The sequence below is a fragment of the Phocoena sinus genome, chromosome 6 (assembly GCF_008692025.1).
Source record: "Phocoena sinus isolate mPhoSin1 chromosome 6, mPhoSin1.pri, whole genome shotgun sequence".
Lineage (NCBI taxonomy): Eukaryota > Metazoa > Chordata > Mammalia > Artiodactyla > Phocoenidae > Phocoena > Phocoena sinus.
This window is the reverse complement of record NC_045768.1, coordinates 53,353,086-53,370,887: the sequence shown is the minus strand read 5'-3', so window position 1 is coordinate 53,370,887 and position 17,802 is coordinate 53,353,086. Positions and strand designations below refer to the sequence as shown.

Sequence of the window (17,802 nt, the reverse complement as noted above, 5' to 3'; positions counted from 1 at the left end):
ATTTCAATTTTTCAACTGAAGTGAGATGTCATCTTCCTATAAAAACCGCATCACATGATTACTGAGTAGAAATCAAATCAACCAACCAAAATGTAGCCTAACTAGTTTATCGACTATATAGGGCTGCCTGACACCCAAGAACATCTTTACTTTGGTTTTCAAATAATTGTTTATTGTTTAAAAATGGCCTGGGGATAGTGTCCAGTACAGATTTCTCAAAGTTCACATTCAAAAGTTCCATGAAAAAGAGGGAAATTTGCTGAAAAACCATCCTGTCTAGGTAGGGTTATGAGAAAAGAGGGAGATGGCTCGAACAAGTGCTCAGAAATTCAAGTGTCTTGGAAGGAAAGAAGGAAAGGTATTTTTGATGGAAGCTTCCGTTTGGCTTAAAACAAAGTCCTAGCATGAACATTTACCTTAAATATGTGATAGGACTCTTTTTCTCCTCTAACACCTCAATCCAAAGGTATAATTTCACTCTCTTTCCAATGCTTCCACATCAGTGATGGTATTCTGGAAATCCTTAAAGAACCCTTCTCCAGCTTAGGTTTTTTTTTTCTTTCATTTGGTCATCTAAACTCCTCTTTCCAAATACCTTAAATAACACCTGGTAAACTATTACACAAAATATCAAGAGCAGCCTCTCTGAATAGAGTACAAGTTTACTGATACCTCTGGAGCAAAAACCATCAAACAGGAGGTAGAAAGGGCCTGGAACCCAGCGTACACCTTAATAAATCTTGCTCTGCAGGCAGCGTTACCTGTGGTCTTGATGAAGATGCTGGAGGTGAAGGAACGAAACGCTCACCTGTCTTTGTAGTTTATCACAGTATCGATGATAGCGTTCATCTGCTTTGTCAGTTTAGGGGGATTTGGTGACAGTTTCTCAGCCGGAGGGCGACCTCTCCTCTTCTTGGCCTTTTCCATATCTTCTTTTGCAGGATCTTTATCCACATTTCTTCGTCTTTTTCGCTTCTTAAGCCGTACTTCCTCTTCCATTTCTTCCAAATTGCCGTCTTCAATGGCCTGTTAATAGGGAACGAAGGAGAAAAAATTCAAGACGAGAGAATACCGAAAAGAAAACAATTTACATAAGTAGAATAAAATGAAACTAACAACAGCAAAAAAAAAAAAAAAAAAAAAAAGTAAAGGTTAACAGTAATTAGTGAAGTAAGAAGAAAAAATAGAAGACCACCATATTGGATATAAATGCATCTTTAACCCAAGTCTGTTTCATGAGCAAAATAGGCGAAGGCCCGAAACACTAATAGCAAAGAATGTGACAAATATGAAAAGATCTATACATTTAAGTGTTTGAAGATAACTAAAACCAAATGACATTTCAGCTCAATATAAGATAAAGACCTTTACTGTCTCATTACCGTAGAAGGTAAAAGGGAAACCAAAAAAAAAGGGGTGAGTGAAGAAGAAATTTCCCTAAGACTACATCCTTACAATCATATAAGCTTTGATCTTCTCTTCTTTGAGGTTTAACATCAATTTAATCGTGATTCACAACACAAAATCAAAATTCCATCCAGATTTTCTTCTAACGTAGCAATTAGTAAACAAGGAAACAGGAAGTACAAAGCCACATTCCTGGGTAAACGCACTTAAACCATCCAGATCAAGAACACACACACAAACAAAAAACACTTTTTTCCAATTACCTGCAAACGCTTGCTTTAAACCAGAGCCAGCAGCACTAATGCAGAGAGATAATAAAATAGCTATAAAAACAACCAGGTATAAAAAGAAACCTGTTCATAAATGGCTAAAAGATCCATGTGACAGACCCAGAAGTTTAAACTTTTTTTTTCCCCCTAGGAAATCTCAAAACTTAAGAAGAATAAAGGGAAAGAAACAGAAACAAAAACAAAAACAAAAACTGCAAAGAAAAAAACAACAACAGGTAAGAGAAAATTTGACCATGGAAAAGAAGATTTTTAAAAAGACCTTGAAATTACATTTCGAGATTGGTTTCTTACACAAAATAAGTGATGTTATTTGTTCCTCCTGCCCCTTAATATTGCCTCCAGTATGTCTCGTGGCTGAAAAGAGCTCTAATCATCAGGCAATTACCTTCATTTCTCCACAGCACCAAACATGGCTAATATTTATGATCATGTGAGTATAACAATCAATATAAAGAGTGATTACAGCTCAGACATAATTTCTTTCACTTATGTACAATGCCTTCTGAAAAAGAAAGGTTTTGTGAAGAAAACCTGGTGCAGAACACAAAACAACCTGGCATGTTAAAAATGCCAGTGGGATTTAAAAAAAAAAAAAAAAAAAAAAAGGTTTTCTATGCATCTTCCAACGTGCAACCCCAGAGAAGCAACATGCACACAGACAGAATCCTAAAGGGACAGTCTGAGCCTAGGCCTTAATAATCAAAAGACAATTTCCATCACGATCCTACAGTGTTCAGATGATAACCACTATAAAGGAGGCAAGGTCTGATGGGTTATGAGGAAAAAGAGAAAAGAAAAAGGAAAAAAAAAAGCTCCACCGTTATTTCATTAACATTCATTTGCCTAAAAGCAGGACACCCACTATACAGCTAAACACACTGCAGCTAAAGCGAAGATCAAGAAGAGGAAATTGTCCCGCAAATCTTGGAGGCTGAACATGCTAATAATAAATACAGCATGCAAGGCTTGTCAACAGTTAATGGTACTGCTCTCCTCAAGCACCCAGTTACACACAGAAATACGGAGAACACCGGCTTTTGATGTGTTACACACCTACACATGCCTGGGATGTAGTTCTACTGAATCTTCAAGACGGCAACGAAAAAGGATATTTACCTTACCACTATCAGCAGGCCGGCTATCGGAAATCACAGTTAGTGGGGATAAAATTAACAAGCCAGCAAAGCAGCGAGCTGCTAGTCTCTTCATCAGCTGATCAGGAAAAAAAAGAGAGCTGGGGAAAGGCTATGTTTTCATATACAAGTAATTTTATTTTACTGAAAATTTAATACTGAAAGGATTGTGGATACTCAAATCTGCTGTTTCATTCTACCCACTACAAGGCCCGAAGCCTTCCTCCTTCAGCCTGTTTTAATATTGACAACTACTTATCATATTTTTTCCCCCTTATTATTCCAGGCAGCAGAATTAGAGATTTTAGCTCAGGTGGTTTCTGATTCTTCTTTGCATTTGAACAATTAAGCCACTAAGAAAACAAATTAATATTCTAATTTATTTTTTTAAAAATTAAAACCAGGTATGCTTTTATTTTTGTATTTTAAAGCTCATTTTAGTGCCTTGAAAAAAATAGGCTGCATGGTTTTGGAGCAGTCTAAGATGAATTTTTTTTTTTTTTTTAGATAAAAGACTTTTTCATTAAATGCATGTAAGTAAAAGCAATGTGCATGTTCTCAAATATTTTAATACAGTATGTTATTCTCTTTAAAGAAAATCCCAAACAACTGTGACACTTCACTTTCAGTTTCATGCTGTAAAATTTTTCATTGTTTTTCTTTTCTGTGGGATAAATGATGAGGGGGAAGCTGTGAAAAGAATATTTCTACTTTACCTCCTCCCCCCTTAATTTTGCAAAAAAGGAACAAAGCATAAGCTTGTGATATTTGGACTTTTCAGTCTCTAAATCTGGGAGTAGCTAAGAAGCGAAAACAAATTAAACTGCAAAAAGAACCAGTGAAACGATTTTTATTACAATTGCTAATACGTGCAGATTCTTAGTAAATTTCGGTCTTGGAATCATAAGGAAACACACAAAGTACTGACCATTATTCCCCTTAAATTAAGGTTTTATGCAGGAATGCAGAGAACTACAAAACATCTTCCCTCCTCCCCAAAGACCCCAAACACATCCATATGCAGTGCTTTATGTTCAGGGATTTCTAAGGGTCTTTTTCTAATGGAAATCAATTCACTAAATATTTCCCCGTGCTTTTCGCACTTCGGGTGGAGTAAGATTACTCCTGCCTGTAAGTAAAATTATGCATGGAAAATTTTAAACTATTCTCCTCAAAAAATTATTTATTCAACTGGCTTCACTGACACCACTCAGGGCTAGGGGCGAGTGACACACACACAAAACTTGCTACACAATGCTCAAGTACTACCCCACAAAGAATTCCCTTCCAAACCTTTTACCAGCACAATATTGAAATAAATCACAGAAGCAAACCCCCAGTTTCCGACTGGTGACGTGTTGCGCAAGAGTGCGAGCCCTAATTCAACATACAGACGGCTCCCATGCTGAACTGCCTCTAGATTTAATGAAGTGAATAGGAAGGAAGTCGGGGGAAAAAAAGTGTACAAATAAGAAATTAACACTTTCCTTCCCTACCCAAACGGTGAGACACAACTACAGCGAAGTTTGGTGAGGCACTTCTTCCCTTAAAGGCACATGGCACCCATTTGGGTCCCGATGCCACTAAGGAAAAAACCCTTCTGGTGATAAAAAATCCCCAGCCAAGTTAAAATAGTTAAGCATATTTCAGCCTGCGTTTTTTCCTGAATGAAGCTGGGAATTACTCTTTCCTCCACTGGATGGCAACCTTCTCCACCCCCACCCCCCTTTTCTTTTTCTCTTTCTCTTTCATTTTTTTTTTTTTTTTTAAGAATACATGACCATGACACAGGATGTGCAAGGATGAGATACAGAGTGGCTCTTTCCCCAATGAGTTAAGAAAGCAGCGTGTGTGTGTGTGTGTGTTTGTGTCTAGGTTCTGATAACAAAATGCAGGAGATGGTCGTGCAGGATTAGCCGTTTTAAAGGAAACACTTTGCAGCTCACAGAGCACACAGCAGACCCGGGAATCAGCTGCACGTGGGTCCAGCCGTGCCCCTCTGTCATCCTGACACACACTACATCTTTTAGTGAAAAATGAACAGTCCAGAAAGTGTGCATTATCTTTGCTCTTCTCAACCTGTGGTATAGTGGGGTGCTATTATATGTAACTCCACAATACCAGGCAGCAGCAGAAGGGATCCATGACTATGAATAGGTAAACAGGGACAAGCAAACAAAAGCCACAAGCCAACTCCGGGCGCATTGTTTCACTGTGGTTGTCTTTTCCACTCAGCATCTCCAAATTCACCAAGCGGTGCAGCACAGCCCTTACAGTGGAACAGACCATCTTAAGAAAAAATGAAAGGAGCAATTCAAGAGCAATTCTAGACAATGCATGGGGCATCTCTTGGATATGAAATGTGAAATTTAGTATTTTAAATTTAAATATCTGCGCCCCTGACAAGGTCTCTCTTTCCCTCTCACCTCCCCCCCGCCCCCCCCCCCACCCGGCTCTGGGGGTCCTCCTTCCTTAGGACCCTAATTGGATTGCAGAAGAAGACTAGGATGCTGCGGGGGGGGGGGGGGGGGGGGGGGGGGGCTGTGAGGTGAAGGTTACAGAACTGAGGGCTAAGCAGTAAAGACAGGATTGTTGCTAATTACATGTCAATTCCAGTGCTTCCTGGGGACCACTAAACTTGATTTCAGTATTCAGGGAGACTAAACCTCCCTCAAGCCCTGCTAAGACCTGGAAGCAAATAATACAGGTAATGAACCTCCAAACAATCAGAGCTATTAATAGCAGCAGCAGCAGCAACAACCAATAAGTGGACTTTTAAAGAAAAATTTAAGATTTCTTGTATGAGAAACTTTCTTATAATAGGAATATTTAACAACAAAAAATTGAACGTGGAGCTCTTGATCAAAACGCCACATCATTTTAGTCACTCAGTTTAATAAAGACAGTAACAATTTCGGATGCAGAATTTCAGACCCACGGCTGAAACTGGACAATTGTTAAGTTTTTGATTATCATGTGAAAATAAAGGGAAGCCTCATGAAAATGGAGTCAGGAGGCCACAAGGGGGAGCCCTCACAAAGCCCCACTCCACAGTCAATTACAGGAAGAACTGCCATTAAAGGGCCCAAGAGAAGAATCGTCAACAGGACAGAACCACCAGTTACAGGACCCAACCAGAACAGATGTATGGGCGACCCTTGAACAACATATGGGCTTGAACTGCACAGGTCCACTTACACAATGATTGTTTTCAATAGTAAATATTGTACCAGAGCACTACATGATTTGCATTTGGTTGAATCCCAAGTTGGGTGTAGAGGACCTGAAGGTGCAGAGGGCCGACTGTAAATTACGCACAGATTTTTGACTGCTGGTATGGTCAGTGCTCTTAACCCCGGCAGAGCTCAAGGGTCAACTGTACATCGCATCTCTTATAAGAAATCTACTAACCCAGCAACTCAGCCAGTGAGAAAACATTATCACTCTGAACTTTCCCTTCTCTCCATTGGAATTTTATTCAAAACAACCCCTCCCAACCTCCTCCTTGTTCTCCATAAAATAACGTTCCTCTCCTTTGTTTGTTGGACTTGCCTGTGGTTTTTGTTACAGCACGCTTGTCCTGAATAATGATTCTCTGCTATTCCTGAAACAAGCTCGTTTTTGCTGGTAAAATAATTGTTTCATTTTTGAGGTCACCAATTACCACCCCTGAAAGCAATCTGTTAAACAAGCATGCATAAAATCAAATTTCCAGAGGTGAAATAAGCAAGACGCGGAAAGACAAATATTGTACTATTCCACTTATGTGAGAAAGGAGAACAGTGGCCCTCAGGGAACAAGTGAATAGGGGTACAGGGAGTGACTGATTTATGAGTACAGAACTTCAGTGTGAGAGGATGAAAAAAGTTCTGGAGTGGAGAATGGTGATGGGTGCACAACAATGGCCTTAAATATAAACTTAGAATGGTTAAAATAGTAAATCTTACGTTATGTGTTTTTTACCCCAATGAAAAAGTCCCCGAAAAAGAAACCAAATTCAATATTAAGGAAAAGTCCCCAACAACTGCAGGTTCATACGCATCCTAACACCTCAACACACAATGCTAGTGAAATCCTGCTAGCTTTCCTTCCAAACTCAAACCTTACAGTATTTCAACAAGAAGCACGTTTGGTCTTGTCCTGGCCAATGACTAGAAGCCTTTTCCAAAGTGCTCAATTATTCACTCATTCAATGTTATTAAGGAAATATCCATGATGTAAGGAAATACCTGTACACAGACTTTATACTGTTGTTAACAAATGCCTCAAACACTCAACAAATGAAACAGCTTAATCTGAAGGCTAAGGATTTTAGCATAGTTAAAAAAATTTTTTTTTCCCTCTGGGGTGCAATTAACTGATGATAATTTAAAAGACCCTCATTTCTTATTTCACTCATTTGTCAGGCAACGGGGATACCAGCTCTCCCTGAGTTGGGGGCTGAAATGTACAACGCTGGCCATTAAGGGAAAGCAGATGGAGCCTCAGTTTAACTGAATTTCTGGTACTGAGAGCTTTTCAGTTTCTTGTTTGACAACTTTAGATCACTTTTGCAAAAATGACCCAAGGCTCTTTCTTTCCCCACTAATGGCATGAGGAAGCCACATAAGGACACCTGGAGGAGGAGGGGAAAAGGGGAACCACACTTTATACAGATGAGACAAGGTAGATTAGCACATGTTTCAGGTAAAAGAAATTTGAGGTTGGGCAGAGGAAAAAGTAGAGGGACTATAAAAACTATTTCAGCCACAAGACCAACTATGGACCTTTTGGGCAGTATTAAGCATAATACTCGATCCAGAGAATGACTTGGATTTAGTGGAGGGTGGCCCCCCAAAACCTTTGGTCCCGTAGACCCTACCACATTACAAACCTAATGTATTAAATACACCTCTGTTCTTGCGAGTTAGGCACGTGCTTTGCTCCAGCACCCTTGGTGGAATCAACCACAGAACCCAAGAGAGAACTTGGGAGCCTGCAAGAGGTTTAGAGCAACAGTGGAGAATTAAAAGAAATACACTTCTACTTTCTTACCCTGAGACCATACATCCAGTTCCTATCAACCCCTAAGAGCCAGAACTCCACCTGCTTGTTTCTAGATCAGGGCTTCTCTGGGGGGCCTGGGCCACCTGTGTACTTTGAGGTTCTCAGGATACTAAAAGAATGAAGACATGCCAAAAGAAGGTAACAGACTGCGGTACAATGTCAATGCTTACAAACAACAACTTAATGCTTCTGAGACAGATAGGTAAAACACAATGATTAGGAGTATAACCTCATTTGGAGATGATGCCAAATGGCGAAGTGCAAGTCTTGGAGACAAACAAGCATCGCTCTTCTGGGCTTCCCCGTGACAGGCCGTCCAGGAGGAACGGAGCCCTCACCCAGGCGTACGGGCCACCAGCACAAGACCAATTCTCTCATCTGTAAACCCACCACGGTTAAAGCACGAAATTCAAACGAGACGGGGGTTATGAGTGGGGTGCTTGCTCTGCTCGAGGCAGATGTAAAGAAGGCCTCCAAGAGCCAGGTTATAGGGGAGGAGGCCACGTAAGCAAAGCAGCACAAGAAATCAAGAGCACAGTGGTTTGAGGCCATTTCGTAGAGGAAGGAAAGCACATCAATTTCAATACATCTTAAGATACGTGGCATCCTGAATCCTTCTACTACCACCACCATCACCACTGACAGCAGGAGTAGCAGCTCGCACACTGTTCACCACGCGGCCAGGCACTCTGTGCTCTATACACATTTGCTCATTCAACCCTCACAACAACCCTATGAGATCCTGTTATCGTCCTCATTTTACAGATGAGGAAACTGAGGCACAGAGGGACCAAGCGTACAGGATTAAGAGATACCAACTACTCTGTATAAAAGCAACAAGGATACACTACATACCACAGGGAATTACAGCCATTATCTTGTAATAACTTTTAGTGGAGTACAATCTGTTAAAAATACCTAATCACCATGCCGTACACCTGAAATTAACGTAAGATTGTAAATCAACTATACTTCAAAGAAAAAATTAAATCAGTCACAGACCCAGGACGTGAAATCTGGAAGTTTGGCTGCATAAACCACACTCTAACTTGGAGGTTATTCTACTTTACAGCACAAAGGATGACTCTGAATCAGGAAAAGGCTAAATGATGCTTAGGCTTAGGCTTAGGTGAACAACACAAATGAAAACATAACATGGTACATCTCAGGAAGACTTCCAGCAAAGACAGACAGACACACATACACACACGTGCGCGCGCACACACATACACACACACGTATGCAGTCCTTGTTTTGCATGGAAGTGAGGGACCATACAAATGGCAGTGCAAGTTGAAACCGAACGAAGTCATTCCGATAATCAGTAGGAAAATTATGATCATTCCACGACACTGACAAACTTGTATCAAAGCACTAAAAACTCTTACTGTGGGTTATGCACGTACAGGGAAATGAAAAACAGTCAAACGAGTATTTAGAACACTAATTCAAAACATTAGAAATATGACATTAAAATGGTAGAAAATGTATCAAGAAGTTAAAATGGTAGAAAATGTATCAAGAAGATTTGGAGAGCACTTGGCTTCTTTTTCTTCCCATCAAATAGCTTAGGATACAGAGCAAGTCTTTTCTAAGCCTTGGCAAATTGCCAGGGACCCGCTTTCAACATTTTATCCTCTGCCCTTTCAAAGTCTTGACATCTCTCAGTTCCCTTAAGGTGAACTTTTCTCTTTTTATCGACCGGTGTCACTTCCTCTGGGACATCTTCATCTTTTCCATCACAACCATTTTCTTCATTATTTCGGTAAGTTCGCCTTCACTAAGTTCCTCTGGCCGAATAGCTGGATTCCATTCCGAAGGCGGGTGCAGATTTCACAGTCATGCCCTTATGTGCCCTGGCAGCACCACCAAACCCACTTAACAATAATCAATTCATGCCTATTTCTGAAATGATGAAACCAGCCTTTACCGGCACTAGTATGTTCTCCAGTTTCCTTGTAATTATCATTTTCTTTCAACGTGGCAACTAAATTCAACACTTCGGCCTGAACACTAGGCAAACTGATTGGATTTTTTTTTCATTACTGTCATAGTCTTCATTCAATCCAAAGTAAATACTCAAATTCAACCATAAGTGGCTTCACGTTCCTAGTGCGATTTACACTAAAATACGTTAAGGTGACTCCAGCTTGCTTTTTGTATTCATCGGGCTTCTCCAGTATGATTTGTATTGTAGTTTCACGAGGACTCCTATCTTCAGCTTGATGTTGCCCTTTTCAAATCTTCTAAATACATCCCATTTCACTTCCTGTGCTGTTACTTTTTGTCTCTTTGCTCCACTTTCACGTTTGGTGCTCACTTTCCTCTCCTGATTATTTTTGTGGGTTTATCACTGGGACATGAGGAGGCACCACAACCGCATGCTTTGCTGTCTGTAAGTGGACTGAACAACAGATGCTCAGTGACCAATCACCAGCACACTTTGGAAGAAGTGAGGTGATTGGTCACTGATCATGATATGCATCTGTTATTTATATAGTGATTTGTGGACTGAAGAGCTAGCAGCACAGCTCATAATTTACACAGTTAGTATACCACAGTGTTAGGGGCTGAATTGTGTCCTCCTGCAAAATTCTTATGTTGAGGTCCAAATACAGTCAGAATGTGACTGTATTTGCAGACGGGGCCTTTAAAGAGGTTAACTAAGGTAAAATGAAGTCATTAGGGCAGACCCTAATCCATTCTAACCGGTGTTCTTCTAAGAGGAGAAGTTTAGGACACAGACACACAACCCTGACAATACCTTGATCTCAGACTTATTGCCTCCAGAACCCATGAGAAGATCAATTTCTGTTGTTTAAGCCAACCAGTCTGCGGTACTTTGTTATGGTAGCCCAAGCAAACTAATACATATGATAACCGAAATTTGTGGTTGGGGGACTGATTTTCTTAACGCTATCACAGTAATGGAAATTTGTACATGTTGCAATGGGGCAAAGAAAAGACTGCTTGTATGTATATAAAACATCCCTTTGAATAACTGATAGCAGCCTTTATCTTTCACGCCATCCTAGAGTGTAAGGGAAACTGTCCTACCCTCAGCACATCCTGCCTGGCATTTACGTTCCAAATTAAGCAACTCCTCCCTGCCCTGGTCTCACCCTGTGGGACTGGGAATGGGCCCCTGTTCTTAGGATGGGCTGTCTTTAGGCTTGTGCAGGGCCTGGCTTGAGGGTCTCCGCATAAACCCAAGTGAGACTGACTGGCTGAGTTAGTTCACTTCCCTTAGGAATTTGAACTACAAATGTGAAAGAGCATTCCACATCGGTGTGACAGTTGAAGCTGAATGAAGGTCATGAGGTAGCACGTAGGCCTGAGATGTCATTACTATAAACGATGAACAAACAGGAAACTAAAAAGGATAACAGGAAACAAACAGGATATGCAAAGAGTATATACTGTGTGAAGGAGAGAGTAGCTGGTCTCAAGGAGGCCACAATTCCATAAACACAACACACACAAGTATCTGGTTAGGCTATATAGATACATGCATATGAACACACATACAGATATGTACACACACATACACATGCATACACACACACACACATTATGAGAGTGTCAGTAGAGGAATGTCTGGTTCCAGTTAAAGTTGAGAAGCCAGCTGGGAAATGTACAATAATTTCAGATTTAGATTTGCTCACGTTGTATCTGTATGGTACTTCTAAGTATACACAAGACTATTTGTCAAATATGACTGTCCTGCTTTATTTAATGCCAAGTCAATAAAGCTAAAAATAAAGCTAAAACAGAATTTTGAGACCCAGTTAGCTAAGCAATATACACATGTTGCAAACACAATTTGCAATGCAATAAACTTGAAAATGAATCTCTAGTTTTAAAGCACAGACAAACAAGTACAGAGGTAAATATGACCAGGGTTTACTAGTAAGCACACTTAGCACTATTCTGGCCTTGCGCTGTTTCCATAGCTTTGTGGTATCCTAAGCCAGGACTAGCAGTTTTGCTGGGAATCCCCAGCTGAAATCAACACGGGCAGAATCAGAGATCCCAACAACTAACACATGGTCAGCAATTTGCATGGGGCAAACAAACCTAGGGACGGGTTCTAATAAGCAGTGGCATTCCTATGTAAAAGACATGCCCTGAAACACATTCCAGAAATAAAGCATCTAGAGAAATTTTACAAGGTGCACACCTGAGTAAATCTGAGGGAAGGGACTTCCCTGGTGGCACAGTGGTTAAGAATCCGCCTGCTAATGCAGGGGACACGGGTTCGAGCCCTGGGCCGGGAAGATCCCACATGCCGTGGAGCAACTAAGCCCGTGTGCCACAATTACTGAGCCTGCACTCTAGAGCCCGCGAGCCACAACTACCGAAGCCCGTGTGCCTAGAGCCTGTGCTCTGCAACAGAGAAGCCACTGCAATGAGAAGCCCACGCACCGCAATGAAGAGTAGCCCCCGCTCGCTGCAACTAGAGAAAGCCCACACACAGCAACGAAGACCCAACGTAGTCAAAAATAAATAAATAATTGTATAATTATACATAACTACAATTAAAAAAAAAAAAGAAGAAAATTTGAGGAAAAGCAGAAGGCCCCCTCAATGGACCTCCACTCAAGACTCTACCCACAGCATGGACCTTCTGCTCTCTCCACCTACCTCTGTACCAACACCCAACTGTGTTGCCCAACATCTTGATGCCAGTTATGCTTGTTATTGGAACTACATAATTCAATTAGATATTACATAAAATTAAATATAGTTGTGAAAAGAAACAGGGTTCTTATTTCTATAAACAGTGAGTACAATCGAAGATGTAAAAGACTAGTTGCTTAAAAACAAATCAAAATACTGCGGAATTTGGCAAGGACTAGACTCCTATAATTTGGGAAGAGCCTGCCCTCAGTTTGCTTTGTTAGTACTAGGATTCTCCCCAGGTGAAGGATGGGTTAATTAACTAAACGAGGGGCAGCCTTCCGCAATGCAAACATATATCAAATCAGCACAATGTATAGTTGATATCTTACAGTTTTGTCATTTATACTGCAATAAAGCTAAAAGTTCTTTTTTTTAAAGATTCTCACTCTTGGGCTTCCCTGGTGGCGCAGTGGTTGAGAGTCTGCCTGCTGACGCAGGGGACACGGGTTCGTGCCCCGGTCCGGGAAGATCCCACATGCCGCAGCGTGGCTGGGCTCGTGAGCCATGGCCGCTGAGCCTGCGCGTCCGGAGCCTGTGCTCCGCAACGGGAGAGGCCACAACAGTGAGAGGCCCACGTACCGCAAAAAAAAAAAAGATTCTCACTCTTAAAAACAGCAATACTGGAAATCCTAAGTGATACATAATGTGTGGCACTTATGCAAGACAGACCACCGCATTCTAGTAAGCAGGCTCAGAGGAAACCCCAGCCTTACATCAAAAATGTGTCAAACAGATATACCTTACGTTTTTCATTAAAGTTTTCATCTACATACAAGTGACGTATCATTTTCTCACCTTAACTAATATTTTCATTGACAGACCGGCTACTGGCTCTGATTATTTCAGTCAGGGCGGCTTCTGCTGGTTTTTTTTCCTTTTTGGAATAGGGGTCACAAGGAATCTATTAGCTTGCTTGTTTTTTCGGTCATCCAGTCCTTTTCTCCCCTGCACTGAGACGTAACAGCTCCGTTCTGAGGATTTCCTACGTCGTTATGGGCTACACCCCATTGGTCAGATCTTAAATACCCCTTACATCACGTGACCGCCCTATTCGCGTTCTTAAGTTTTCCTCAGTGAAACAATTCAAGTCTCATGCCTGAAGCCTTGGGGTCACCATGACCTGATCTTCCCCCTTCTGACCTGCCTTCCTTCCTGGTATGTGAACACACGCAGAACAAGGATCACAAGCCCCGTCCCTCCCAGAGCATGCCACGCTTCTTCCCGTCTTTGTGATTTCTCACACTCCTCACCTGGAGTCTTTCCCAAACCCTCGTATCCATGATTGTGGTCCCTGCTTCAGTGATCCACCCTCTACTCAGATCTTCTCAGCTGTGAAAGGTCTTTTTTTTTTTTTTCCCCCTTAGAGACCACGCCTTATTTTTCTCGGTTCCCCTACAGTATCTAGCACAGTACCGGGAGGGAAAAGTTAGGGAGTATAAATACAGTCGAACACAAACTCAACGTTTAGATAGGGTTCCCTGGGAAAACTGCTCCTAGGTATCTACCAGCTTACTGAATACTATGATTGAGTTCAAGTGTTATTTGTTCTAGACGTTTCTGTGAACCCTCAAGTACAGTTATCAACTCTAGCATCAAACCCTGTCTTCCCTACATCACTCTCAGGTTCTCATCCCACTTCTCACGTTCCCTTTACTATCAACTTCTACAGTCATCGATACTGACGACTCTACTTCCTGACCGCACAGTAAAACTCCTTTGGCAACCAGGACACTGATATTTTTCAAAAGTTGCCCAAAGTTTCCTGTCTCCCATATCTATTAATCTCCTCTAAAGCCTATTCTATTTCTCTTCCATTGCTCCTCACTTAAAATCTCTCCTTCCTTGAAACGCTCCAGTCTTGGGATTTCCTACCTTTTTTCACCACATTTTCCTTCCCTTGAAATAAAGATTCCCCAAGTTTTCCTCAGGCCCTCTTTTTTTTTCATTCTCACTGATTGTAAATATGCAGTCAGTTGTGGTCAGCCGCGCCTTCTGAGTACACAGCAGGCATCACTAATAAGGCTGATGTCAGTCATCAGCAACAGGTGAGACGTCTCTAAACGAGCCTGGGAGGACTTGCTGCTGGGGAACTTCCAAACTGCTCTCATAGAGGGGCTATCAGACACACTCCGTGAAGGCTCCTAGACGGGGGTGCCTTCTGCCGAGCAGCCTGGACACAGACTCACGAGCCTCCGTGCGCCGAGGGCTCTCTGAGCAGCCCCTCACTGTTGATGGCCGGTACCTGTGAGGAGTCCAATCCCGTATTCTGGACGTAGAATCTTCCGTGGAGATCCAAATTGCCCCTGGCTTCAAGTGTGACCTCAAGGCACTCAGTTTCAAAAATTCTCTCTCTAGCCTGGCCTTCTCTTTGGAGTTGCCAATCAGGATTTCCAATATCCTACCAAAAGTCCCAAATTAAATCCGTCACTTTTCTTCCAACAGAACGAATGTTTCACTTCTGGATCCTTCTATTTCATTGAAGAGCAGCAGCATTCCCTACCCCCACCCCCCAATTATCCTGAATTTCTATTTAAAACCTTGAAAATCATCAGTTTCCCTTCTTATATGCCACGTCCTGTCAGCCACCGCAGTTACCTCTAAAATAGTTGATCAACAGTCGTCTCCTTGCCCTTGGTCTGGTTTTCCCTTCACAGGGTCAAATATTGTATAATGGCCTCCCTTAAAGGGTCTCCCTCATCCTCTCTCTTGGGCCCTTTAAATTCATCCTTTATAATGCAAAAGGTTATCTTTTCTCCATTTAAATGGAGGGACACATCACTCATTCTCAGATGTCAGAAATGTTCAGGCTTGCCATTCTTTCTGTGGAAGAGAATAAAGCCCAGATTCTCTGGTCATGTATAGCCTCCACCCTAGTTTTTCTTTCCCACTCCAGACTCAGCTCCCAACACAGGGTCACAGTAGCATGAGTCACGCTTCCATGTCTCTCTGCGGCTCGCTGAGCCTGGCACCCTGCCCCTCCTGACCCCACCTTCCTACCCAAATCGTGCTCATCTTTTCAGAAATGGCTAAAACGCCATTTCATTCATAACACTACTTGATCTCTTTCCCCTGTACTTTCACAGTATGTCACAGGTACTTTTATTCACTATTTATTTAAATCTGCTTGGTATGAGTTTTTGGCTTTGTCTTAAAATATGTCTGAATCTCCTATCGGTGTGAAATCTCTTCTGGAATTTTTTAAAAAGTCATTTAAATAAAAATAGCCTCCCAAGGCATTTAAATTGATGCCTTGCCGACCAGTGGGACCCCAAAACCTTGCTGAAATAAAATTAAGTCTTTGTTGTTTACTCTTTTTCCTTCTCAAAATGACAGGGTTTTACTAGGGAAGTACATTCTAAGGTCTGGCTTAAAAGATTACCGTTCAAGGAAAGGCTACAGGATTATACAGCGAATTAAACTAAGCCAGATCAATGGGGCAAAATGAAGATTTTTGCGTTTTGTTCGCCCTGCTGCAGCCCACCTCTCTAAACTGCCTCTATTTTAACTGGTAATTATACAATCTTCTGCCTTGCTCCAGCTTTGGGAGTTAAACGGTTTAAATAAGATATCCAACCCCACTGGCAGAAAGGACCCTCTAAGCGGGACAAGCCATGAAGATCCACACCTCTCACTCAGCTCAGAGGCACAGCTGTGTGGGCAACTCAAGTGAACAGGTTAAGGAAGAGAAAGGCAGGGGCCCTGGCCCCGCTAGAAACAAGGCAACAAGAAGGGTAGAGAAACTGACCTGAGTCCCCAAAAGCCCCGAGCCCGCTGCTGGGTAGAAGGGAAGCCCACAAAGGAGGCCTTTCTCGAGGAGTGGTGGGGCTAACAGCCTTCACGAGGAGTGTCTTACATCCCGTCCAGGAGGCTGTCTTGACATTCTCGAGCAGCGGGTCCTCCCAGGGTCATCAAGAGATTCACCTGGTGCTGATCTGACCTGAGCTCCTGCACCTTTTCAAGCGGCGGCCGAAATAGCAGGCCAGGAGGAGGTAGATTGAGTGGGTAAAAGGGGCTGTGAACTGGGATGGGATCTGTCTTTTACCAAGCCCCATGCTCCCACAGAATTGCCCTGATGTGCATTTTCAAAATCTAAAAGGCAATACATTCAACATTCAATATTTAAAAACAAACTAGGGCTTCCCTGGTGGCGCAGTGGTTGAGAGTCCACCTGCCGATGCAGGGGACACGGGTTCGTGACCCGGTCCGGGAAGATCCCACATGCCACGGAGCGGCTGGGCCCGTGAGCCATGGCCACTGAGCCTGCGCGTCCGGAGCCTGTGCTCCGCAACGAGAGGGGCCACAGCAGTGAGAGGCCCGCGTACCGCAAAAAACAAAAAAAAGACAAAAAAACCCCACAAACTAAATGCTAAATCCCAAAACCATCTTCCAGGCCTATGAGGCTTAGTGCCTCATCTGTAAAATGGGAGAAATAATACCTATTCCAAGTCTGTAAGGGGATTAAGGTGCAATGTGTATTTACAGCACTCAACCTAGCACTGTCTGGTACAGAGAAGGGAGAGGACATACAGGAACTGAGAGAAAGGGTCTGATTTGGCTCAAGAAAAGTCCTGAAAATTCTATGGGAATAAACTTGGATTAAGAACTCAGTCCTAGGTAGGGGTGTTATGGTGTGATGTGAACCGACTTAATGACAGTAAAAAAAAAAAAAAAAACACACCAACTGTGTAACAGGATAGAGGTGAAAAGTCATCTTTATTTCTTATAAAAAATTTTTATTGAGGTACAGTTGACGTATAACATTATATAGCTTTCAGGTGTATACCACGATGATCCAGCATCTTTATACCTTGCAAAACGATCAGGCCCGTTACCATCCATCACCACACGATGTGAACTTTTATGGTTTGCTCTCTTGGGGACTTTCGAGTATGCTCTACAATATTACTGACTATAGTCACCATGCTGTATATTCCATCCCCGTGACTTATTTTATAACTGGAAGTTTGTACCTCTTGACTCCCTTCACCCATTTTCACCTACTCCCTAACCTTCCTCCCCTCTGGCAAACATCATTCTGTTCTCTTGTTTGTTCATTTGTTTTGTTTTTAATTTCCACATATAAATGAAATAATATGGTATGTCTTTCTCTGTATGACTTCTTTCACTTAGTGTAATCCCCTCAAGGTCCATCCATGTTGCTGAAAATGGCAAGATTTCTTTTTTCTTTTTTTACAGCTGAGTAGAATTCCATCGCATATACACACCACATTTTCTTTATCCAT

The 17,802-nt window shown here is 42.0% G+C and overlaps 1 protein-coding gene across 8 annotated transcripts in view; it reads right to left on the bottom strand.

Annotated features, from left to right (window-relative positions):
• SMARCA2 (SWI/SNF related, matrix associated, actin dependent regulator of chromatin, subfamily a, member 2) overlaps positions 1 to 17,802 on the bottom strand; it is a 179,082-nt gene that overhangs the window by 32,741 nt on the left and 128,539 nt on the right. For all 8 annotated transcript variants that reach the window (XM_032634486.1, XM_032634492.1, XM_032634490.1 and 5 more), the window contains one exon: positions 809 to 1,026. In XM_032634486.1, coding sequence (XP_032490377.1) covers positions 809 to 1,026 — 218 coding nt within the window. The remainder of the gene's footprint in view (positions 1 to 808; positions 1,027 to 17,802) is intronic.